Genomic DNA, 26517 nt, shown 5'->3' with positions numbered 1-26517 from the left:
TCCCATCCACCAGCTACTGTGTCCTCTCTTTTCTAACCACGACTCTAATTTTCAAGTGCATCCCTACTGGCCCAGTGTACCATGCCTGCAGGTGCAGCTTCCACCAGGTTGGCCTACTAGGTCATTGGCCAATCTGTCCCTTCTATTTTGAGTCATAAAGTAAGCTGGAAATACATGTCTGAAAAGAAAACACAGCAAAACACCTGTATACATTTTAAGTACTTTTCTAATAAGCTTGTGAAATAATCGAGCCATTGCTTTACTATTAGCTTTAAACACTTCCTGACGTTGAGGAAATGTGACAGCCATGTATAGAATAAAACTGTATGCTTTCCGTTCCTTATCATTGTCCATCTTTTACCTAACTTTGCAAATTTAGTGTCTCAATACCAGTTTTTCCACTTCAAAAAGTCATAGTCTTAAAACAGTATGTCTTCAATAACCATTTTTCTGGTTATGGGGCAACCCCCATCCAATGGTTGTTGATGAGGGAGAGTACAACAGCCTGGCCCCCTTGCCTAAATTCAGGACACTATCCCAGCTCCAGAGCCCCTCGTAGCAGGGCCGAAGCCTCAAGTGCAAGGTCACCACAGTGCAATCTCACCCTCTGCCCTGTCCCGCTTCTCTCACTCTGTTACTCCTTTACTCTGTGTTGCCGGGAGCACTATCTCCCGGGGAATCCAATCTGAGACCTTCAAGAGGCTATTGACATTTTAGAGACCTTCTGAGGCAAGACTTTAAACCCTCTACTTGAAAATCTGGACGCACTTCGATGGCTCTGTCGGTTAAGCATCTGACTTCAGCTCAGGTCATGATCTCATAGTTCATGGGTTCAAGCCCCACATTGGGCTCTGTGCTGACAGCTCAGAGCCTGGAGCCTGCTTCAGATTCTGTGTCTCCCTTTCTGTCTCTTCCACTCACCTGCTCATGCTCTATCTCAAAAATGAATAAACATTAAAAAAAAATTTTAAAAACATCTGGCCTCAAGGTTAGTTACTGCACATGAAGCCAGAATGAATTGGAACGTTTTTTTAATGGAAAAGCATCAAACATGCCAGCACTCCCTTCCAACAAACCTGAGCTCAAAAACCCCTGAAATACCTTTAGAACAAAAACACTTATCACCTGTCACCTCTAACAGGAAGGTTGGAACTTATGGCAAAATCAGTTTTGCCTCTCAGAAGGGTCACAGACCCTCATCCCAGAAAAAATGTACAACCAGACACAATTTTAGATACAAGTCCAGGAGGGTATAAACTCCTCCCCCAAAGCCTTCATGGACTCCAAGAACCATTGACTTACAGCGAAGGTAATAGGAATGTATAGTTTCAAAGCTGTTATCCAACATAGGGAATAAAGAGATTTTTTTTTAAAGTATGTAAGAAAGTCCTAATTCTTCTGCATATGATTTCATCAGTAGGTTTTGAATAACCAAATACCAGGCTCAACTTACATTTTCCAGAGTCATGTCTGTTGTATTTGAAGTTGTCCTCCTATGATATCTCTTCCTGGTACAATAGACACTGACGAGGGTGACTATCAGCATCAGGGCAAACACAGCAACGGTAGAAGATGCAGCGATGACAATGGTATCCTGGGTGGAGCCTCTCCTCTCACACCTTTCGCCCAGGAACCACCAGTCTTCCCCTGACAGACACCTGCACGTCGGAACGTGACCCAGAGTTATGAGTTGATATTTCAGTCTCAAAATCTTCGCCATTAAGGGTGCGGCTCAACATTTGGGTCATTGGCATATGGAACTCAACTGGAGGGGAATGGATAGACTAGCTCCAGAGGGCCAGGCAAGGCCAGTGGTAAAGACATGGAATCACTGCTCATCTGGTACTCAAAATAGTGGCTCTGAGGTAGGAAAGGAAGGTGGTGTAGGTAACGGAGAAAATTTGGTTCTGTGTTTCAGTCCCTTAACCTCCCCCCCGTACTTCTTGGCCAAACTCATCCCAGAACTTCTCAGAACAATCTCCATCTAAAAAATAGTGACAGTCACACTTTACCACACAAGACTGTTGTGAGGACTTAATAAGGTCTATAACACATGAGGACTTTTTCAGGCAATTACAATACAATGTACTATTTCTTCATAAATAATTTTATTCTTCTTGTGGCTATCCAAAGTCCCAAATGGAAACCAAAAAATAAATATCCCATGAATGGCTTTGAGATGAGAATCAACTGATTTCACTCACAGAAAATATCAGTATCTAATCCTATATTGTGTAAATGATAACATTTCTAACAGGAGAATGGGGAGATCTTGTCCAAGTTACCCCTTACCTGCACTCGGCCTTGCCATTTCGGACAACGCAGATGCCGTCGTTCTCACATTTGAAGTTTGTGCAGAGGTCATTGATGTTAGAGGTTGGGATTGGTGGAATTTGTGTAGAATTAAGGTGGGATATGTCTAAGGAGGGCAGAGGGAGAGCATGGACGGACATCAGTTTGACTTTAACAAGCATTTGATCCTTAAGTTTCAAAATAGATGCTTAGGTTTCCCGGCCAGTAAAATAATTAATAGGTAGAAATCTAGATACAGACGGGAACTGGACCAGCCTTTGGGGTCATCAACTGAACCACATGCTTACCTGAGCTTGGGCTTGCTTGAGCTAGAAAGGGTCTAAGCCCTTATAATCCACCCTCAAGGGACAGACATGAAGATAAAGCACAGAAATGCAAGGTGACTGATGGGCTTGCCCAAGGTCACAGGATTCTTGCTCAGGGAGAGCAAGTTGGTGGATATCTGACACAAGCTACCAGGCCCCCCTAACAACCAGGGCTCTGATGCTTGTAGTGTTTTCTTTTGCTTCTCATCCAAACAGTGTTGAACCGAGGTGATGAATATGTGACTTTTTCTCTGCTACATAAAAGTAGCAGTTGTTTGTCCTTCAACAAAGTTATTCTTTTTTTTTAATTTTTAATGACTTTATTTATTTATTTTTTAACATTTATTCATTTTTTTGAGAGACAGAGTGCTAGTGGGGGAGGGGCAGAGGGAGACACAGAATCCAAAGCAGGTTCCAGGCTCCGAGCTGTTAGCACAGAGCCTGACGTGGGGCTCGAACTCATGAACCATGAGATCATGACCTGACCTGAAGTCGGATGCCCAACCGACTGAGCCACCCAGGCACCCCAAAGATTTTATTTTCTTAATGTTAATTTATTTTTGAGAGAGTGTAAGTGGCAGAGGGACAGAAAGAGAGGAGGACAGAGGATCTGAAGTGGGCTCTGTGCCCACAGCAGTAAGCCTGATACAGGGCTCGAACTCACAAACCGTGAGATCATGACCTGAGCCAAAGCTGGAAGCTCAACCAACTCAGCCACCCAGAGGTGCCCCTAAAAGATTTTATTTTTAAGTAACCTCTATATCCGACATGGGGCTTGAACTTACAACTCCAAGATCGAGCGTTGTATGCTCTACCAACTGAGCCAGCTAGACACCCTGCAGGAAAGTTATTCTTGAATAATTTTTTCCAAGAAGTATCATCTTGATTTACTTTAATTGACACTGACATAAAAATTTCATGGGTTTTGGGGCAGCTGAGTGGCTCAGTCAGTTAAGCATCCAACTCTTCTTTTTTTTTTTTTAATGTTTGTTTGTTTATTTATTTATTTATTTATTTAGAGAGTACTCATGTGGGCAGGGGTGGGGCAGAGAAAGGGAGAGAGAGAGAAAACCAAGAGTCTCCACATTCTCACAACTGTGAGATCGTGACCTGAGCCAAAATCAAGAGTCAGACGCTCAACTGACAGAACCACCCAGGTGCCTCTACTATCCAACTCTTGGTACCAGCTCAGCTCATGAATCTCACAGTGGTGAGATAAAGCCCTGCATTGGGCTCCATGCTGAGTGTGGAGCCAGCTTGGAATTCTCTCTTTCCCTCTCTCTGTGCCCCTCTCCCTGCTTATGTTCACGTGCTCTCTCTCTTAAATAAACTAAAAAAAGATTTCATGGATTTTAATTGCACTACCTTTCATCACAAACATGATTCTGATTTACAGAGCTGTAAGAGGGTCTTTAATAGTAAATGACTTAAAATTGTGCTACATGAAACACGGAAACCACCAGTATTCCTGAAAAATGTATTTACTAGCTGCCGTGGGTAAGAAATTTAAAAGACAATAGATTAATGCTATTACTGACAAAATATATATGTGTATGCTTATATATGATACATAAAATATACATTTGTGTGCTCATATATATGTATATATGTATGAATATATATTTGAAAGACACAATAGAGACAGTTCATTTCCAGTTTCATTTCATGTGCTTGTGTGATATTTCTATTTCTGGAATCTTAGAGTATAATTTAGGGTATAGTAGCTATACTTTAACTTGTTTCTAGAGAAAATTTCTGTCCTAATTTTCCATTGCTCCATGTAGTGGTAATTAAATTCTTTATCCTGGAATGGTCACTGTTTTTATTTAAATTACTTTCCTATTGTTAATAATTTATGCCAGAAAGAAAAACTCCCACTCATGCCCATTTACTCCTATACCTAAAAATGGAACCCAGAAGAACGCAGTCAATAATGGCCACGACAACAACAACAAAAATAGCTTGTATAAAACTATTTTTGCTGACATACCTTCCACGGTCAGTAGGATATAAACATCATCTCCTTTTATAAAATCTCTGCTTTTCAGCCTCTTGTAGGTTATGAAGGCAGCGGTTCCAAAGCCCATACTTCTTCTAAACTCCGTTCCATTAGGGAAAAAAGCCACTAATCCCACTTTGGATGGCCTGTCCCAAAAATAGTTTCCATTATCTGAAAAAGCAATTTATATTAATGGATTGTGTTTAGCATCATCATAGCTTTTTGTGGTAGGAAAGAACGGGCAATGTGAAACGCAATTAGGATAGAGCTCAAAATAATTAAATGATGCTATTGACCTGTGGATGTATTCTCTGGCAAGTCACTGAAGCTTGTTCATTTATACTGTCCTAAAGAAAATGAGATTGCCTAGTAAGGAGGAGCACATTCTGGAATCTGAGTGGAGAGATACCAAAAGTTTCCTAGATGCGGTATCACACCTATACTTCCTGACCAGTATAGAAACTCCCTCCCCATTAAAATCATTTCTCAGTGGCCTCGAGTCATAGGTGGTCCTGTTAACTAAGTTGAATCAATACGTTTCTGAGAGAGGTTTTTTTTATTGTATTTTTTAAGTAATCTTTACAATGTGGGGTTCAAACTCATGACCACGAGATTAAGAGTCACATGCTCTACCGACTGAGCCAGCCAGGTGTCCCGAGAGAGTTTTGAATATTAACATAGAACAATTCATCTCATTAACTGAATTATTCACCTAACAGCAAAGTCTTTCTAGAAGACAGTGAGAAGCACTGCTTCTGGGGAAAGGTGATGACCCACCCAACTTTGAGCCATTTTCAATGTCATTCAGGCAAAAATGCTTTGGGAAAAAAAAAAGTGAAGAAATCTGAGCATCAAGTTCCTACAATCCTCTTTGTGAATATTTTTTTTCCTAACAAATTAATGGTTTTTCTTTTTCCTAAGTCACATAGGTCCATTTTTTTTTCATATATAGAATTCAGATTTGGCAATAATAGTCACCTTGCCATAATTTCATTTTTTATTAGGCTCCCAGAAGGCAAAGGATTATTAAAATTAGAAATGTGATCATTGCCTTCTGGGAGCTGTTCCTTTTTGAGACTGAAAAGATGGGGAATGATGTCACCATTGGCGAGCTCTCCAGAATTCTTTAGTAAGAAATTATGATCCATTCTCACAGCCTTCCCAACACTCCAGGAGCTCAACATCTTTCCTCTCATCAGAAACCATCCCCTTCTACAAGAGCTGAATTTTGTCTGATAGTCCCAGTGGCGAGGGGTGGTTACTATTACTGCCCCAGTTTTACTGCTGAGGAAACTGAGGCTCCAAAAGACTATTTAATCAACATCACATAGCTAATGAGAAGCAAACCTTGGATTTTAACCGAGGCATGCCAGACTGCAAAACCAACACTCCTTGGACAACTGGAATTCAGGTATGATCAATTGCCAGGAATAGTCAGTGTCTTCTCTATTTTTCAGAGACAGTACCTCTTGACATTCTTCACAGTGGCCTGCCTGGGGTACTCTGTCCACACCTGCTGAAGCCCTTCCCTTCAATGTCTTGTGTTCCTAAAATCTGGGGCTCAGAAATCCCTAAGTACCTGACTGTGCAGTCTCTCATTCCCAAATTGTCCATCCCTCCTAGACAAATGACCGTGTATTAGCAGTAAAGGAAATAAGTCACGAACCGGTGGTCATAAATGGGTCTGTAGTTATACTCCGCTGGTTGGACATACGCTGTCGAATGTCAGGATTTTGATCCAAGAGTGTCATCGTGGCTTGTTGCCAAGGACATGGCCATTGTAATTGATCATCATTGGCTCCAGAGATCAAGTGGAAATATATTCCTGCGTTAGTCGAATGATTCAGATTCAACTGAATCTGGAAGGCATAACCTTTAGAAGAATAAAATGGGGGGCTATATATAGTTTCATTCGAGCTGCCAATAATCTGTGTGAAATTCTTTATATGCCAGATATGATGAGGGCACTGTGTTTCTGAAAGATTGATGTCATCAAGAGACAGGCCACCCAATGATGCACCAGTGCCTCTGACCCCTCCAAACACCACTCTAAATTTGTTGGTCACTTTCAATGTCACATGGTAAAGTTGCCAGCTTCCAATGGGTATATCTGCAAAAGAGACATTATTATTTCAAAGAAGACAAAGGACTACGAATCATGTGCAAATCAATATTAGAGTTTTAACCTTCGCAGGACAGATTATCATCCTAGAGCTATTGGTTCCTACAGGTCTGCAGTATGTTTTTCTCACTTCTCCAGCCCAAGCCCATTCACTTCAAGGCATTTCTGTGGGGTCAAACTGCTCCCTGGAATATCTGGATGTTTATCTGCTTGTTTCTCAGGTAGTCACCTGTGTCCAGCGAAGGGTAAGCAAACACCAACATCTAACTTATGAGTATTCCATGCCCTAAATAGGAGTTGTCTCCCATTATATGTTAGTTAAAACTGATATCTACACTGTGCCCAGGATTCCTGGGATACTGAACCAAAGCCTTATTTAACGTATTTATAGTTTGAAATACTTCCTTCACATGCCCAACTTTCAGCCAGTGTTTTGGCAGTATTACACAGAAATCCACCCAACCTTAGAAAGCCCACACCCACAATTGAGTCCTTAGATCATTTACCAGTGACTCAACATTATAAATATTTATCTAGTATTTGATAGCATCAGCCTTCTCCCCGGTGCATACTTCCCCCTTCTCTATCATCCCCTACCCTTAGCTAGCAGCACAGGCTATGTTATCTTGTCTTATTTTCTTACATCACATGCCCAAATAAGGAGCGATACATTTAAAAAATTTCAGAAGCTCCCAAGTAGAGAAAACAGCTCAGGAATTCATGTCGAACTGGTAGTTCACACGATGACTTCAAACTTAAACGTACTGGCACTTAACGTGAAGCACAATTATGTGAAAATAAGACAAAAATATCCAAATTACAGAAAATGCTATTGTCCGTGGATAGACTCTGGATTGAACAAAAATCTTCCACGAGAGATTCCACTTCATTACTATCAGTACTGTTCATTTAAATTCTGTTAAATTCTTTCTCATAAGCAAGTTTCTTAAGTACCCTTTGTGCTATTGATTGTTAGTGATAACACCCACCCACAGATTGTTAATGGAAAGGATTAAATATATACTATATATAATGTGTATATATATATGTGAGTTATATATGGAATTGTACAGTATATATAATTATGTTATATATGTACAGCATGTGATATACACATATATGTATATGTTTATATAAAATGATATTAAGACCCTATTGTAGGTGTTCACAAAAGAAAGTATCATCTGTGTTGCAGACTGTTTCCCATTGTTAAATGGGAGGAAAATGGTATGGCACATAGCATAATGTAGATCGATTTTATAATAGGTTTTACTCAATTCATTCAAACCAAGTGGTCAATATGTGGAGAGACAGTGATAGAGTTGGCAGCCCACGGCCCCTCCCTTCCTGAAATTTCTTAACCATCTGCTTTTAAAGTTGGTCAACATGACCCATCTCTCTGCCACATGATTGGAATGAGTGTTGCTTTCTCTTCGCTCAGGAATTACTCTAGAAGTTGCACTTAACCCAAAGAATAACAATTAGAATTCTTCACTGGGTTGTTTTTTTTTTTTTTCAAGCTAGAAATTAGAGGAAGTGTCCCTTTTCCAGGCTAATGGCACATTTGATTAACTGTAAGCTGGGAAGTAAAATACCCAAAGCACCAGTTTTGTGGACCGGGCCCATCTGACATAACATGAGAGGTCTCCAACCATGTTCAGGGACAGGTCCAGTCCTGCCTGAGGCCAGTTCCTTCCTCGTCCATCCCACAATTCCTTTACATTCAGTAATTCTTCCCATTTTGCCTAGTTTTCATTATATTTGTATTACTAGCCACGAACGGACCTCCTCAGTACTAGAGACTTAAAGAATTAAGATGGCCAGGGGCGCCTGGGTGGCGCAGTCGGTTAAGCGTCCAGCTTCGCTCAGGTCATGATCTCGTGGTTCGTGAGTTCGAGCCCCGCGTCGGGCTCTGTGCTGACAGCTCAGAGCCTGGAGCCTGTTTCGGATTCTGTGTCTCCCTCTCTCTGACCCTCCCCCGTTCATGCTCTGTCTCTCTCTGTCTCAAAAATAAATAAACGTTAAAAAAAATTTTTTTTAAAAAGAATTAAGATGGCCTTATCTGGACTCAGACAATAAGAAAGTCAATATTGTACCTTTTATTTCTTCCACAAGCGTTAGAGTACCATTCACGTTGTCTGCAGAATACTCCCTGATGTAGATGTTCAGTTGGTCGTTTGCACTTCCACTGTTATATAAATAAAACTGCAAGCACTGAAATCCTCTTTTAGGGTAGAATGTTCTACTTTCCAGTACTGCTGTGGCCCCCACACTTACAGAGCTACTGTTGAAATGCATGAAGAAACCAGAACCTGTTATGAAAACAAAAGCAGAATTGAGAGAAAACAGATACTAGATATAGGAATGCACGTCTTGTGGGCACAGTAGTTCCCCTCAGTACCCGCTGTGTGTAAAACACTATATTGGGCATTTAAATGCAGCTCCAGGAGCAGGCAGTTTCTAAAAGAGACATTAGGCCACCTTTTTTCCATACTATAGCTTTCAAAATCAGAAAAAAGCGTCACCTACTTTGTCTAGTCTCTTTCTCTCTTTCTCTCTCTCTCTCTTTCTCTCTCTCTCTCTCCTTCTCCCTCTCTCCTTTCTTTTCTCCTTCCTCTGGCCTATGGAGGACCACTACCCACTATCCAAATCTGCATTTTATTTTATTTTATTTTATTTTATTTTTTAACATTTTTATTTATTTTTTGAGAGACAGAGAGAGACAGAGTTCAAGGGGGCGAGGGGCAGAGAGCGAGAAGGAGACACAGTATCTGAAGCAGGCTCCAGGCTCTGAGCAAGCGGTCAGCACAGAGCCTGATGTGAGGCTCGAACCCACAAACTGTGAGATCATGACCCAAGCTGAAGTCAGATGCTTAACCAACTGAACCACCCAGGTGCCCCTGCATTTTATTTTATTTTTAGTGTTTATTTATTTTGAGAGAGAGACAAAAAGAGTGTGAGCATGAGTGTGGGAGGGGCAGAGAGAGAGGGAGAGAGAATCCCAAGCAGGCTCATGCTGTCAGAGTAGAGCCCAATGCAGGGCTTGATCCCACAAATGGTGAGATCACAACCTGAGCTGAAATCAAGAGTCAGACACTTAACCTACTGAGCCACCCAAGTGCCCCATAATCTGCATTTTAAAAGAAAATTGTATTTTTATTGATATATACTTGACATATAGCATGGTGCAAATTTAAGGTGTACAAGATGTTAATTTGACACATTTATATATTATATATAATATGACTCCTACTGTAGCAATAATTAACAACCCCTAACATGTTACATAATTATTATCCCTTTTTTGTTGTAAGAATAATTAAGTTCTAGTTGTTAATAAGTTTGATGATTAGCATATAATATTCCTGTCTATAGTCACTACACTGTGCATTAGATTTCCAGGGCTTATTATTACTTATTTCAAGTTTGTACCCTTAACATCTGTCTTCTCCGCCATCCCCCCCACCCCACCCCACCATCCTCCACGAAAGAAAAAGAAAAAGAAAAACACTTTTTGCTGTTAGGGACCTCAACCACTGCCTAGACTGGCTGAGCTCTCATGCAATGACCCTAAGTTTTGAAGTCTAGTTTTACATCTTTATTGCCAGAAGTGAGCAAATAAATAAAAATTGAGTACTTGTAGCCAAATAAATGACTATTTAATTTAAAATAAAATTATTGTGGAAAAGGATACTCATCTGAAAAAAATTAAATCAATTGTACTTTGACTCTTCATTTTAAGGATTCTTGTAACAGGAGCATGTAATCACAACCAGCTGGAATTCTGAAAGTGATTAATTCACAACATTGTGCCATTGACTGCAAGCTTGTATCTGGCAAGCTTTGAGAAAACCACCCCACTGCCCTGTAGATAAGAGTCTTTCCGGGAGATACTGTCCCCTCCTGCTGTGGGCATGTATAGGTAGAGAGGCTTCACAGAGCCCAATTCTGACTCACAGAAAGACAAGTCAGAGAGTAAAAGCCAAGAAATGAACCATGTCCTTACAAGGCACAGAACTGTTTCCTTAGTAGCAACTGAATGGGTTATCATTAATAGTTCAGATAGAAATTAGAGACAAAATCCCAGTCTTTCATGGCCAAGGAAAAGACTGGAGCCACCAAGTGTAAAATCTAGAAGTATCTCACTCCTGTTACCTTTGCACTGGCCCATGTTGGAGTGATCGCTCTCTGGGCCCCTGGGGACCTGGGAAGTCCGTTGCCAGTCAGCACTATCACCTGAACTTTGAATCATACCGCACACGTTTTCCAGTTCAAAGTTGCACGAGTCCAGAAAGCTCAAGGAAGAGGCTACAAAAGCAAAAACAAACAAACAAACAAACCACACACACACACACAGTTATCGACACTCCTACAATGTGATAATCCAGGTAATAAAAACTGTCATGGAAGTACTGGGAATGCCAGGATGGCGTTAAAGGGAACACCTCGCTGATTCTGGAACGTGAGTCTACACTCTTCTCGTTACCCAGATTATTAAACAGCAACCCAGATTATAAAATCCCATTGATATGATGGCTCCTTCTTTAAAAATCGACATGGTGCATGTTACTATAGGACCCAATTTGTTTGTAGAGCTAAAGGCCAGAACTTCTAAGAAGAAAAATATTGCTTCCCAGGTATGGATTGGGATTTGGGTGTTTATACGTTTGTTATTTTTTTTAATATCAAACTTCAACTATAAAAACTATAATTATCAATTATCTAACCATAATTGCAGAAAAGCCAGCAATGCTCGACAAAATGGCACGGCACGTCATTTTCCCCTCCATGGTAGAGAGACACAGAAAACATTTCAAAGAACCTGCCACATACAGCAATTATACAGTCGATTCAACTTTAAGAGATCATAGTCGCTGAAATCCATTCGCTGGCCGATCACATCCATGAAGTCTGAGATTCGTGTTACAATTGTTGGTTCTGTTCCATTTTGGAAAGCCGTCTTACTGTAGTGCATTACTGACGTGTAATCATAGGGAACATTCAAGGAGTCTGATTCTTGGTCATCGTAGGTGTTAAAATTGTGCTCTCTGCCTAAATGTTAAATTTAAAAAGATCTTTAATTACTCGATGTTCACAAAATTTAGCTTATCTTACTCTAGGCTTCCATCACTGCCCAAGATTGGACATTAGCATTTAGTGTAAGGCTCTAAGAGCTTCTATTAGAAAGGTAGATTCTAAAAGGTGTTATTGACACAGTCAAGGTCATTGGCAGGTGCTCGTGGGAGGGTGGGGGCATCCAAAGCAGATGGAGGTGGAGGTAAGAGGACGTTGGGAAGTGTGGTGGGAAGGGACCTCGGAATGATAATACAGGCAAGAGTCCTTAGAAAGAACTGACGTACTCAGGGATTTCACGGTTACTGGAACACGTGTGCAAGTTTTTAAAACGAATACATTCAGAGAAGATACCTGGTTGTTTAGCATCACACTGATGAGCGTCTGGTTGCAACTTGAAATGGGATGATTTAGGGGAAACAGTGAGGTGGAACTGATCTCCAAAGCTTATAGATGTGTTATCAAATCTGGACAGAAGTTTCTGTCAAAGTAAGACCCAGGGAATCTTAAAGAGTGAGATGATGGATTGAAGCTAAGCACTTGTCTTGCTCCAGAAATCTTGTAGTCCGCTGCTGTGCCTTACCCCAGTTGAGATCACCAGACAGCAATATCACTGAGCTGTGATGTTCAGGGGTCTCAGTACCGAGAAGCCCCCACAATGTCTCATAGGACAGCAATACCACTCCCTCCACCGTACCCTCTGCAGGCAGGACAGATGGGGACACTAAGCGTCCTTGTGGAAAACATGAGCTTCAGTTGTACAATGTTATTAAGACATTTCTGACTTGGAATAGAAAGTCCCAAAAACTTCCGGCTCATCAATTGCTGCAGTGTTTCCCAGTATTGGCTCCATAGAACAATAAACACAAATACTCAAAAAAAAAAAAAAAAAGTCGATGATCAAGTCAGTTCGGGAAATGCTTCATATTTGGAGATTTACAATATGTGTTACTCTAACGGAGACTCTGAACAGTAAAGCGGTATCAGTAACTCAAGTTTAATTTATTTTAACCTAGGATTTCCCAAACTAATTGGACTGTGGATCTCTTTCCGCACACATCTGGGAGCATTTTGTGGGACAGCACTCCCTAAAAATGTGTTTTGGGAAACACCAGTTTCTTAGATCCCGTCCAGCTCCAATGCACCAGGGGTCTGTGGTATCAGTGCCCCAACAACCTTCAGGCACGTGAACTCATGCACGTGAAGTAAAGCATCACTTCAGTTTTCCCATTATTAACGGTTGGCAGGAGATAGCACATGCTTAGAAATTCAGTTTGTGGCCCAAAATGTAAGAAAACAAAAGAAATGTACCTGACAGAATCCTGTCCCACATTATCATGACGTAGTCATCCCGATCGGAACGAGACTGCTCATGCCAGAACCCCAGGGCGTGGAGGAACTCGTGTTGAACTGTCGCTATTCGGTCACAGTTCTCCCCGATGGAGAGTTCTTGCTTCCCAACATGCATGTTGCCCACTGAAGACCAGCAGCTTACAGGAGAGTTCACGGGACAGAGGGAGAGGGTGTTCTCACCATGCAGGCTGAGGCCTCGGGGCACAATCCCCAGTGCCCGGTCCTCTCCTTTAACCCACCTACATCCTTCACTCTTTTATCAAGACACTGCCTCCCTCTCATAACCTCACAGATCACATGATTTTTGGAGAAGTGGTCCTGCCACCAAATATTACACAGGAGCAAGGCATCTCCCGATCAACCGAGTCCTGATTTTTTCTAGCAATGTCCAAGTTTTTCACATGGTCCTTGGTATGTTGATGACCACTCATAAAGTTTTATAGGTGTAGCAACCACATGGAATTGCCAAGCCCCAGGCAAATAATACTCAGTGTAACTCAAGCAGTAAGTGTAGTTAGGTTAAAATAAATTGAAATACGGGAAATCTACCCCCAAAACCAAGAGCACACTATATACAACGCATGTTAGCTAACTTGACAATAAATTATATTAAAAAAAAAAAAGAGCATGGGCTCAGGACTTAGCCATTCCTCTGGCTGAGTCCATTTCTTCATCTGTAAAATGGGAGAGAAAACCAGAACCTATGTTGCAGGTTAGCTCTGAAGACTAAATTAGTTAATACTTATAAAACTCTTAAAATAATGCCTGGCACAATTTAGTGCTACATGTTTTGAATTACACAATCAAATAAAAAATATCCAAAGAAAGACTTTAAAAAAAGAGAAAGAGAAAGAAAAAGAAAATAAATTGAAATACACGTGTGTACACGTGTTTTACTGAAAGAGGAAAATAAAAACTATGTAAACTACGAATGGTTGAAGTTCCTTAAGTTATGGGCTGGATGGCATGCAATCCCACCCTCCTTGTTTTAATGTGGGTAGTCTGGTTGCATGTGTGAAAATATTATTTTTATGGCTAGAGAAACTAGATGTAGTTTGTCTTTTACGCTCCAGCAAACAGCTAAGGAAGCCCCCCACCCACCCTCAAGGTCAGGGACTAGGGCAATTGTTGTGACAGGCCATACTTGCAATGGTTGGCATTTGAACCCTTAGAAGACAAACTTTCCACCTTACCCACTGCCCTTGAACACTGATATATAGTTAGCTTCTCCAGTCCAAGGCTTGAAGTCAATGCATGTTTTTAGGCGATAGCGTTCAAATGCGTTAAGGATAACTCCCTTAGCATTCATTTCTGAAGGAAGAAAACCAACAAAAAATACACTTATTAACATTATCACCGTTGAACGATTCACCATGGAAATGGGCTATGCATTACATTGTTTATCATGAGCTAGTCCCTTCCTGAATGTTTAGTGTTTCATTTTTACCAAATTTAGTATTCAGTCCCAATTAAGTATGTATCATATGCAAGTATTTGGTTCTTCTTCAGATCCTTGATTTTGCCCCATATTTGTTTCTTTGGAACCACTAGAGGTGCGTTACTGAACAACAACAACAAAAACCATACCTTTACCTCAGAGCACAAACACCTTGGATCACAGGCAGCCAGAGTGAACCATCACTGTCACATGCTTCATCTGAGAAGCTACAGTATGTATTTAAAGCCTCACAGCAGAGCTTGTAATTTGAGGACCTTGAGATGGGAGTCCAGGAATATTCCGGAATGGTAGGTGCAGCATCCATATCTGTACTTCTATCATCTGTATCTATTCTGTATCTATATCATCTATATATCACCTATGTATTTATATCTCATCTGTAGTTGTCTATACCTATATCTGCAAAGTGCATTTCCTGGGGAAACTGTTCATAAGATTCTCGAGTTCAGGACCCAAATTAAAGTTAACCATTGTTTCAAAAAAGGCAGAGGAATGAAAGCAACAAAGACATTCAGGAAAAGAAGCTTGGAGGGCAACCCCGGAGGAAGGGGTTCCCAGGAAGGATGGTGGTTCCTGGGAAGTGAGAGACAGTGTGGCCAAGTGGAAAGAAAGCACTTGGACTCTGAGCCAGAGACGCCTAAGTTCTTTCCCATCCTCATCATTTTTGATGCGTAACCTTTGCCAATTCAATTCACCTTCAGAGTTTTCTAAAATTATCAGCTAAGTGGGGGAATAAAATCAACTTTGCAGGCGCAAAGTTAAGCATCAGACTCAGCCAGTTAGGTGTTGGACTGTTGGTTTCAGCTCAGGTCATGATCTTGAGGTTAGTGAATTCAAGCCCCACATTGGGCTCTGTGATGGCAGCTGGCAGTGTGGAGCCTGCTTGGGATTTTCTCTCTCTCTCTCTCTGCCCCTCCCCGACTCACGCTGTCTCTGTCTCTCTCAAAATAAATAAATAAACTTAAAAATAAAATAAAATAAGGGGTGTCGGTTAAGCGTCTGACTTCGTATCAGGTCATGACCTTGCGGTTCGTGAGTTCCAGCCCCGCGTCGGGCTCTGTGCTGACAGCTCAGAGCCTGGAGCCTGCTTCGGATTCTGTGTCTCCCTCTTTCTCTGACCCTCCCCTGTTCAGGCGCTCTCTCTCTCTCTGTCTCAAAAATAAAAAATAAAATAAAATAAACATTAAAAAAATTTTTTTAATAAAATAAAATCAACTTTTCAGGAGATAGTGTGAGGATAGGAGAAAGCAGAGGGGCAGTTCCAAGTAAAATGAGCATTTATTGAATGTTCGTTTCCTTCCTCCCTTCTTACATGACCATTACACTTTTGAAAACAATTAGTAGGAAGGTCCTCTGTTTCGGTGAGGATCAAGAACAGGACTCACATAGGGGGCCCTAAATTCCATATGAATTTATATGAGGCACCCAGAATTCCACCTTTTATAATACCACACAAATAAAACATGTTCATTGCAAGTAAGTTAGAAAATGCAGGTAAACAAAAAGAAGGAAATTATAAAATCTTATCACTTCAGAAATAATCAGCCACTCTCATCAAGCTTCTTGCTTGTATGTTATATACTCACAATATACACATATTTTTTAGAAAATACAAATCAGTCTACCTATTTTATAAACTATGTGTTTCACTAAATAGTATATCATTAAAAGCTTTATCAAGTGTTCTTTTTATCATTTTAATGGCTACCTTATATGGCTGTAACATATACAAGTAACTTCCTATTGTCAGATATTTAAAGTGTTTCTGGATTTTCTGTACTATAAATATCATGTTTGCATTCTTATCTCAAATCTAACACTTCCTTACAATAAGACATGATGATACCCACCACCACAAGCCTGTTTTAAGGACAGACTGTAAAAGGAGCATGCAGGTCTAGGACTTTTATCAAAGTTTAACGAGGATAGCTTTTTTTTATTTATTTATTTATTTTTTTATCTTTGAGAGACAGAGAGTGACCCAGCAGAGTCGGGAAGGGGCAGAGAGAGGCAGACACAGAATCCGAAGCAGGCTCCAGGCTCCGAGCTGTCAGCACAGAGACCAACGTGGGGCTCGAACTCACAGACCGTGAGATCATGACCTGAGCCGAAGTCGGATGCTTAACCGACTGAGCCCCCCAGGCGCCCCACGAGGATAGTTTTTACCCTTCATTTAATTGAGAGTCAAATAAGGAAACATATGTGAAAGTTTTGTGAAAGGGATATAGCCCTCTACCAAGATAAGCTCTTCGTTTACTGTATGCCTTCATTACCAAAGGCTAATTATCTTTGACTCATAGATGCAGGAGCCCCCCCCCCCCCCCCCCCCCCCGGGATCATGTTATTTAAATCCCCAGGCTCTGAAGGCTAAAGCAGGTCCTAGATAAGCCTAGGAATTAAGCAAGCAGCTGCTCAGGATTATTTTTCTCTTTAGCCCTTTCAGGTTTCTAGCACCTTGATTTTCATTTCCGTCCCCCCTTCTTTTACCCTGTCTGCTCTCTACCTGCCCCACACACGCCAAGTCTGACACCCAGGCAAGGAATGATCACTTATTCACAGGAAGCTATCCATGGCTGCCTCAAGAGTCACCCCTTCCAGAAAAGCTGCATCTAACAGCCAGGTAACACCCGGAATGCAAGCAAAAAGACTAAAGCAGAATTGAATATGTTGGTTACGAGCGATTTCTGGAGAGCCCGAAGTCACTTCCAGTAAACCCTTCATAGGTATTTACTAACCCTTCATAGGTATTTACTTTTGCTACCTGTAAGGGTGGCTTTGCTTAGTGATTTCCTCAGTCAGAGTCATTTCAAGGTGGTATAAATTTCAGAAATATGAGGAAATCCTCTTCTCACTTTAAGCATAGAGAGTAAGTTCAATGCTACAATATTAAACAGGGGTAAAGTATTTTCCAAATGAGAAAGAATCAAAATCATGGAATTAGAAACATAACCTAAAAATTTGCGGTTTAATCATATTATAAAACTAGCACAAAATAATGCTGTAATATCAGTTGAAAAAAGCAGATTAAAAAATTTAAAACGGGGGCTCCTGGCTGGTTCAGTCGGTGGAGCATGTGACTTGATCTCTGGGTCATGAGTTCACTCCCCAAGTTGGGCATAGAGTTTACTCTTAAATAAATAAATAAATAAATAGAATAAAAAATGAAGCAAAACAACTTAACGATTTTTTAAGTTTATTTATTTTGAGAGAGAAGTTGGAGGGGCAGAAAGAGAGGGAGAGAGAGAGAGAATCCCATTCTGCATAGTCAGTGCGGAGCCTGATACAGGGCTCAGACCCACAAACCATGAGACCGTGGCCTGAGCTGAAGTCAGACGCTTAACTGAGTCACCCAGTGCCTCTAAAAAAATTTTAAAACACTATAGTTATACCCATATAAAAATGTACACAGTTTGGATGGTAAGATGTGGACTGAATTTTTTACCTGACATGTTTGATTCGTATATGTTTATCAATTTATATATATATATATATATATATATATATATATTTTTTTAGTAAACTCTATGCCCACCATGGGGCTCAAACTCACATCCTTCAGATCAAGAGTCACATGCTCAAGGAAGCTGGGTGGCTCAGTTGGTTAAGCGACTGACTTCAGCCTAGATCATGATCTCACCATTCCCGAGTTTGAGCCCTGCATCAGGCTCTGTGCTGACAGCTCAGAGCCTGAAGCCTGTTTCAGATTCTGTGTCTTCCTCCCTCTCTCTCTGCCCTTCTCCCACTCACACTCTGTCTCTCTCAAAAATAAACAAACATTAAAAAAAAAAGAGAGTCACACGTTCTACCAACTGAGCTAGCTAGTCACCCCAGTTTATCAATTTAGTTTTAAAAATATTTATTAACTGCCTATAAAATGTCAGAGACTATGCTAATCCTCAGAATCGCAAGATGAAAAATAGCTCTGGGCCTCAAGGCATTCACTATGTTGTTTTATAATGTGTAAAAACAGGTACATAAAGCTCATAAAGTTACAATAGCTTTGGTTAAAATTCAGGGCAAAAGTAGCCAAGAGATACAATGAAATTTAAAGCTCACTGGTATTTCATAGAACACCTTAGGAGAACAATTTTTCTAATTTTTATAAATAATTTGAAAATAAAAGAATTTTTATATTTTTAATCAAAATATTAAGACCAAAAAATATTATAAATATTTAAAGGCATTCAGATTTCCCCCCCATTCCTAAAGTCAGTGACTATCTTTCCCGTCCACATTATAGTTTCTAATCCCACCTCTGGCCTTGGCTTTTTCTGCCTCCTCTTAGTTTTTCATCTATATTTCTGGCCAGTCCTCCCTTCTCAGTCACTTCTAACAGATCCTCCGTCTATATCAATTCCAGAAAGTTGTTCTCCCAAGCTGAATTCCAATATTGGCCATCTTCTCACTCAATACAATCTTCTTGGGCCACTCAATACGCTCCATCTATCTAAGGAGTACGTGTTATATGCAGGGCTCATCACACCAGTGCAAGGGGCTCATCACACCAGTGGCTTCAACCACCTCCCACAGCCTAAGAACACCCAAATCTCTCTCTATCCTGAATGATTAAGCTGTACACCAACACTTCATATGATCTCTCCATCACAGTGGGCCTGATACATTTCGAACTCTGCATGCCAATTTCCACCACACTTCTGTATCCCACCCTCTTTCAGACATATTCCCTGTTCTTGTTACAGGCACTACCATGCACTCAGTTGCCTAAGACTGAATCCTGGGCACCAGCATCTCTTTACCTCAATCCCTTTTCTTGCAGTCAATCATTAAATCTAACAATTGCCTCCTAAGGCTGTCTTAGAATTGTCCGTTCTTGTCTATCCTCGCTGAGAGAGACTTGGTTCAGAAACTCTCAATCCTTCCCTGAATTTCTTCTATAGATTCCTTATTTGATCTCTTTTCCTTCTTTTTTCCCCCCACTAATGATACATCTTCTCTACGGCAACTAGCTTGATCACAATCTCACACCCACATTAAAACTTCTGGAGGTTCCATGTCACCATCAGTATGCACACCAAGTTCTTTAATGTGGGAAACACTCAAGTCTTTCCAAACTAGATTCTGCCTACCTGTTCAACCTCACGAACTCCCCATTTCCAACCAAAATTCCAGTTAAGGGTTTACCCTTTTCCCATGCCCTTGCGCATAGTGGTCCATCTGCCTGGAGCACCCTTCCCTTGCTATCAGAAGCCGTGCTGGCCCGCATGACGCCTTTCTGCGGATTATTACAAAGGAGCACTTCGTCTGGGCAGATGCTGCAAGTCTTGACGTGGCAGGTAGTAAATAGCACTTCATGCAAAGAAACAAATGCCTCTTGATGAACGAAATGCAAACCTGATTTCAGTCCCACTTCCCCCTTCCCAGGCACCTAGGTACCATGTACAACTTGCATAAATGTCCTGGTAGCCCTGCTACGTAGTGTCACCTGCCCCCTGATGCCTTTACATCTAGGCTGAGTCACATGCCCCTGCAATGCGCTCCCACAGCTTTTCAACATGTCATTAAGCAAAATATGTATCCCGTTCTATTGTAATTAACTTTTGGCCGATCTGAATCTCCACTGAAATGTATGAACTTTAAGAAAACTTTCCAGGGGCACCTCAGTGGCTTATTTGGCTAAGCATCTGACTCTTGATTTGGCTTAGGTCATGATCTCACGGTTGTAAGACTGAGCCCCACGTTGGGCTCTGAGCCGACAGCTCAGAGCCTGCTTGGGATTCTCTCTCTCTGCTCCTTCCTGCTTGTGCGCTCGCTCTCCCTCTCTCTCTCTTTCTCTCTCTCTCCTTCCCTCCCCAAATAAATAAATAAACTTAAAAAAAAGAAAAGAAAAGAAGAGTTTCCCAAACAACAGTTGCTAAAATGATTCTGGCAACTGAAACTATAAATAAAATGAGGACCACATTTAGAGTTTTCCTTTGCAATTAAATTTCTTCTATACTGCCTTTTGTTTTGGATTGGATTCTTCTGACTTTTTAGTGTTAAAATATTATTTATGTTATGAAAAGATGATGATAAAGATAGTGGGTTCTTATTGTTGGGTAAGTTCCTCGCTTGGCAAAATAAAATTTTGGCAAACCAATGCCAGTCCCTAAAGTTTTGTTTGGTTGTTTTATGCTTGCTTATTTTGGGGTTTTTTTTAGTGTGATGTTTGTTCACTTTTGAGAGAGAGCCAGCGAGGGAGTGTTGTGGGCGAAGGGGCAGAGGATCCGAAGCGGGCTCTGCACCGACAGCAGCAAGCCCGATGCGAGGCTGTAACCTACAAACTACAAGATCGTGACCTGAGCTGAAGTTGGACACTGGTTGTTTTTGTTTTCAACTCATACGTAAAACCTGACCATAGAAGAAACCACTGCTTTCAGATAAAGACTACCTTCCTGATCTTTGTGTCCCCAGCAGCCAACACAAAGTAGGCTCTCCATAAATGTTGGTTGCGTTAATCCCTTTCTTGGTCAAAATTCAGCAAATATTTCAAACAAAATCACTGTGGTTCTTTTCATTGTTCATTTTGCTTATTTTTATAAGTAAATATTTGTCCATAGCCACATAAAGCAACAAATAAATCCTGAAAGCCCATAAGAGCCTACTCATGAAAATACTGTGATTATATTCTGTCAGGAATATACATCAGTTATGGATTCTCCAAGGTACATACTAACCCAAGCTATCTTCTAGAACATATGGGATGGTATGAGGCCATCTGTATTTTTCTCCGATGATGGAATTTCTATCTTGTGCCTGTCAAAAATAAATGTGAAGGGTTAATTAAATGAATCAGGCAAAAACCTAGGGAACAATGAATAGTTAATCTAGAAATAAATGAAATTTAAAATGTAAGAAAATAAGTAGGTTTAAGCAGGATAAATTTAAAGGTAATGGAGGAAGGCTGCTAGTTCTGAGGGGCAAATACACTCGGTATGTTCTGAGTCTGTTTTGAGGCCAGTAGCCTAAAGAGTTAAGAGAGAAAAGAGACGCAGTAAGAGAGAAGGAGAGGAGATGGGAGGACAGTGGGCAGGAGTTAAATTATGCAAGGTCTTGAAGGCTGTGGGTAAGTTTGGCTATTGTTCTACATGCAGTAGGAAGCTGTTGAAGAGTTTCAAGCCTGGAAGTGAAATGATATCATTACTGGTTTAAAAGACCACTTTGTGGGGCTCCTGGGTGGCTCAGTCGGTTAAGCATCTGACTCTCGGTTTCGGCTCAGGTCATGATCTCATGGTTCGTGAGATCAAACCCCACATTGTGCTCTGCATTGACAGTGCGAAGCCTGCTTGGGATCCTCTCTCTCTCTCTCTCTCTCCCTCTTTGCCCCTTCCCAGTGTCCAGTTGAGAACGCCTTACATGTGAGACACCTCATAAATGCGGAAATGGAACTGACCAGTTGGCACCTGGATAGACAAGTCTGGAGTGCAGGAGAAGGAATGGATAAGAGTCACACCTTCGGAATCATCAGCATAGACATGACGTTTACAGCCCTTGGACAAGGTGAGATCCAGAGGGAAAGAGTACAGATAGAAGAACAAGCCCAAGACTAAACCTGAGACTCCGCAGCTCTGCTTCTTGAGTTGAAGTTCCCAGCAGAACTACCTGTAAGTAATCTATGCTCATCCATGTGCCATATACTCTCCATGCATAGATTTGGCAAGATCTTTACTTGGCAACACTATCTTTAGCTGTCAGGATAGAAGTCACAAAATCTATCTTTTACAGTAAAAATTCTGATTCATTGATATGTTTAAAAATTCAGTTTAATTTGGCCTCAACTAGATTAAATCAGGGAGGTTTTATTTAAAAATGAAAACATCAGGGCACCTGGGTGGCTCAGTTGGTTAAGCACCTGCCTCTTGGTTTTGGCTCAAGTCATGATTTCACAGTTCATGAGTTCGAGCCCTGTGCGGGGCTCTGTGCTGACAGTGTGGAACCTGCTTGGGATTCTCTCTCTTCCTCTCCCTCTGCCCCTCCTCTGTTCCCTTGTGCTCTCTCTCAAAATAAATACATAAACTTAAATGAAAATAAAAATGAAAGCATCATATTGTCCCAATAATGAAAATTCATCAGACCAATAAGATCAAGGCATACATAGTGAGTGACGATGGCTTTAACCACACAGAAATCTGAGTAATGGATAATGAAGGCATTATTATGCAAGTCCCTCAGGGTATAATGTATTTATTGAATACATCTGTCTCTATGATACTGTATCTCTAGAGACAGTTGGGCTTAACAAAGCCCATGTTGTCCAATCATCCTCATATACTCTGTACTTTAATTTGCAGTAGTTAATAGAAGATTCTTCCTTGCTTTGTTTCAACTCACCCCATCAAGTCTGATGTCTCCCTCAAATAGATCCAGCCCCAAATCTAAGAGGGAAGATAAAAATTCATGTTAGCAAATTGGATTCAAACCCTCTATTTACTAAAATATGTAAAAAAGAAAATCTACAAACCTTCATTGATATCAAATATATCTTGATCAATTCCACCATCTACATCTTTAACTAAAGGAAAGAGAAAAACACATTGAGCATTATGTTTTGAAAGACGACAATCTTTATCAATTACCAAATTAAAAGTAAGGAAAGTTCTTTGTATCAGGTAAGTGACTACTAGGTTCTGATTCAACATACATTGATTGATTGATTGATTGATTGACTGGTTGACTGATTGAGAACCTCCCATGAGCCAGGCTTGGGGCTATGGGGCTTTTGCATATATGCTTTTGTCCTATCCATGTCCCTTGAATGTCAAATGACTTCAGGAATAAGAAATTGGTCACTCTGTATAATATTAAACTGAATTTGAAAGACTAGACTAGATGACTAGATTAAATGATAATCAAATGTTTAAATCTGGTCAAACCAGCCCAATCTACCCATATGTATATATCCCTTTGCTAGTAACATATCTTGGAACTCTCAAGCAAAAGTCCTAATTTAAATTTGAATTACTCTTGTAAGTTGCAAAGGAGTAAATAATAGGGCCAAATCTCTAAGGGTACGACAGAATAGGATGGACATCGGGTCCACCTGATTTGATGCAAAATAGCAAAAGTAGTAATAGCAAGCATTTATGGGATGTCTCATGTGAGTCATTGTGTTTGGATTTTCCTATATCACCATCTGTTTTTCTGCTGGGTATGTGGAACCCTGGAACAGGAACAATAAAACAGTTCTCAATAAATCAAAAGAAGCCAGTGTTTGACTAAAGTTCAATGCAATTATACAATTATGCATACGTAATTATGCATTGTGCCTAGCATTAAATGTGTCCTAAGTTATTCTGTCCTGTTGTTCTATCATCCACACGACTTTCTTTTACTATAACTTAGAACAAAACTCAAAATAGACTCACCAAAGTTTTCTGGAGTTGGCTGAGAAACAAACACATAAAAAAAAAAAAAAAGGCATTATTATGACACCCATGACATAAAAGATCTTCTTGGTTCCAATTTATATCTAGTAATTTGTAGAGGGAGGGGAGTTCTTTAATATTAATATATTAATAATTTCTGGCTTATATCTAAGACAGCTAATTTGGAGTCTAAAGTAATTTTTGGATGAAAGGGTCTTCTTATCTCATGTAAAAAATAAAATTGGCTGTTGTATGGATTTGAAGGTGAAAGAAACAAGGAACTAACTTCACAGATTGAAAAGAAGGCAGCATGTAAGACTCCAGCCCTCAGATAAATGTTCACTTTAAACATGATTCTCTGAAGGATTCATGGAGCAATGTTTGAAAAACCTAATAATTTATCCCCATTGTTGAAATATTATTGTAATTTATAACAACCCCTTATAAAGAAATTTTATTGAAGACCTCATCAATCATGGTTTACTTTCACGTTTTTCTCAAGACGCTGCTTGAGAAATGTTAAAAAAAAAAATCAATGGGTATACTTTGCAATTAAAAAAAAACTTTAAGGGGCGTCTGGATGGCTTAGTCAGTTAAGTGTCTAACTCTTGATTTCAGCTCAGGTCATGATCTTATGGTTTGTGAGTTCAAGCTCCACATGAGGCACTGCACTGACAGCGTGGAGCCTGCTTGGGACTCTCTCTGTCACTCTGTCCCTTCCCTGCTCAGGTGTGTGCACTCTCTCTCTCAAAAATATAATAAACGTTAAAAAAAACATACACACACTAAGGAGCGCCTGGGTGGCTCAGTCGGTTAAGCGTCTGATTTTGGCTCAGGTCATGATCTCACAGTTTGTGGGTTCGAGCCCCGCATTGGGCTCTGGGCTGACAGCTCAGAGCCTGGAGCCTGCTTCGGATTCTGTGTCTCCTTCTCTCTCTGTCCCTCCCCCGCTCTTGCTCTGTCTCTCTCTCTCTCTCTCTCTCTCAAAAATAAACATTAAAAAAAAAAAAAACACTTCTGAAAATAGGTTCTCTACAAGTGACCAAATGAAAAACCTAGACTATATGCCCAATGGAAAAAATGAAGTAAACCTGAGAAATTTCTTTTTTTTAATTTTTTTAAATGTTTATTGATTTTTGAGAGAGAAAGAGAGCACAAGCAGGGGAGGAGCAGAGAGAAAGAGGGAGACACAGAATCTGAAGCAGGCTCCAGGCTTTGAGCTGTCAGCACAGAGGCTGACACAAGGCTCGAACCCACGAACTGTAAGATCATGACCTGAGCTGAAGTCAGATGCTTAACCGACTGAGCCACCCAGGCACCCCTTAAACCTGAGAAATTTCTTAGGGAAGTCTAGAGTCTAGTGAGAAAGCTCATGGGACTGGCAGGCAGCAGGTCTGGGTTTTATGCCTGGTTCCACCAATTCACAGCAAGTCAGTTCACCTTTCAGAAACTCAGACTATCTGTAAAATAGGTTAATACAGCTTACATATCTAAATACCAGAATCATATGGACTGTTTGGCAAGCAGTAGGAATGAACTGGTTGGATAGTTACTCTTCTTGATATGAAGAAGTGCCTGTTTGTCTCACACATTAGCCACACGTAGGCACACTCAGAGAGGAATGCTAATGTGCCTAATGATAAAAGTCATCAAGAGGTGCCTGGGTGGCTCAGTCAGTTAAGGGTCTGACTTCAGCTCAGGTCATGATCTCATGGTTTGTGAGTTCGAGCCCTGCATCGGGCTCTGTGCTAACAGCTCTGCTTCAGATTCTGTGTTTCCCTCTCCCTCTGCCCCTCCCCTGCTCGTGCTCTCTCTCTTAAAAATAAATAAACATTAAAAAAAAATTTTTAATTATCAAGTATTTGTTCATAACTACAGTTATAATGTGTCTTAAATGGCATCTCTTGTTCTCAATGTTGTAGGTCCTGTTCATAGAATATCAGCTCAATATAATAGCTTATTTTAAAATCACAACTAAAATTCCCCCTAGGCATTTTGGTTTTTAACCCCCTAGGTTTAAAAGTTTGGGTTGGTCTACGGTACAAACTACCTGTCACTGTAGAAAGATTGGTCTAACCTGACAAAGAGGCAGACGAGAAACCCCATGCTACAAAACCGTAAGCTCTGGCTTTGCCTGTGACATCCACCATTCGTGTCTTACGGCACCGCAACAGTAATATGCATTTCACTCGGCAGTAAAAAATGGAATGCTCTTCAAATTGCACATTTTCCACCTTATCAGGAGAAAACTTGTTACACAAAAATGAAACTGAAAGAAATATATAACTTTATGTCCATGTCCCTGACTCTGTCTCTGACGGGGCTGCTTCTCACCCCGTGACCCTGCCTGCCCCAGCTCGCCCCGCTCATTTCATTCACATCTTGAAATTCCTAAAAAGCAAAAACATGAACACACAGGCAATAGGCCCCCAATTTTTCTCATTGTTTTCCAAACATAGTTTCCTTACCAAGCCAGGAACCAGGAAGAGAATGGCAAAGAACAGAAACCAAGGCAGATACCATGAATCCAT

At 40.6% G+C, this 26517-nt stretch overlaps 1 protein-coding gene across 1 annotated transcript; it reads right to left on the bottom strand.

The window, feature by feature from the left end:
- Positions 1 to 642: 642 nt before the first annotated feature.
- Positions 643 to 26517, bottom strand: MEP1B (meprin A subunit beta). The gene is made up of 15 exons (XM_047826666.1): positions 26455 to 26517; positions 23987 to 24005; positions 23083 to 23127; positions 22953 to 22996; positions 21299 to 21377; positions 14359 to 14476; positions 13124 to 13302; positions 11573 to 11791; positions 10895 to 11047; positions 8836 to 9051; positions 6284 to 6727; positions 4609 to 4788; positions 2293 to 2419; positions 1454 to 1658; positions 643 to 702 (listed from the first exon to the last, which is right to left on the bottom strand). The coding sequence occupies exons 1-15, from the start codon at positions 26515 to 26517 to the stop codon at positions 643 to 645; spliced, it is 2151 nt and encodes a 716-aa protein (XP_047682622.1).

Source organism: Prionailurus viverrinus, chromosome D3 (assembly GCF_022837055.1).
Source record: "Prionailurus viverrinus isolate Anna chromosome D3, UM_Priviv_1.0, whole genome shotgun sequence".
Lineage (NCBI taxonomy): Eukaryota > Metazoa > Chordata > Mammalia > Carnivora > Felidae > Prionailurus > Prionailurus viverrinus.
Note: the sequence above shows the minus strand (reverse complement) of the source record. Positions and strands in the feature narration are given on the sequence as shown.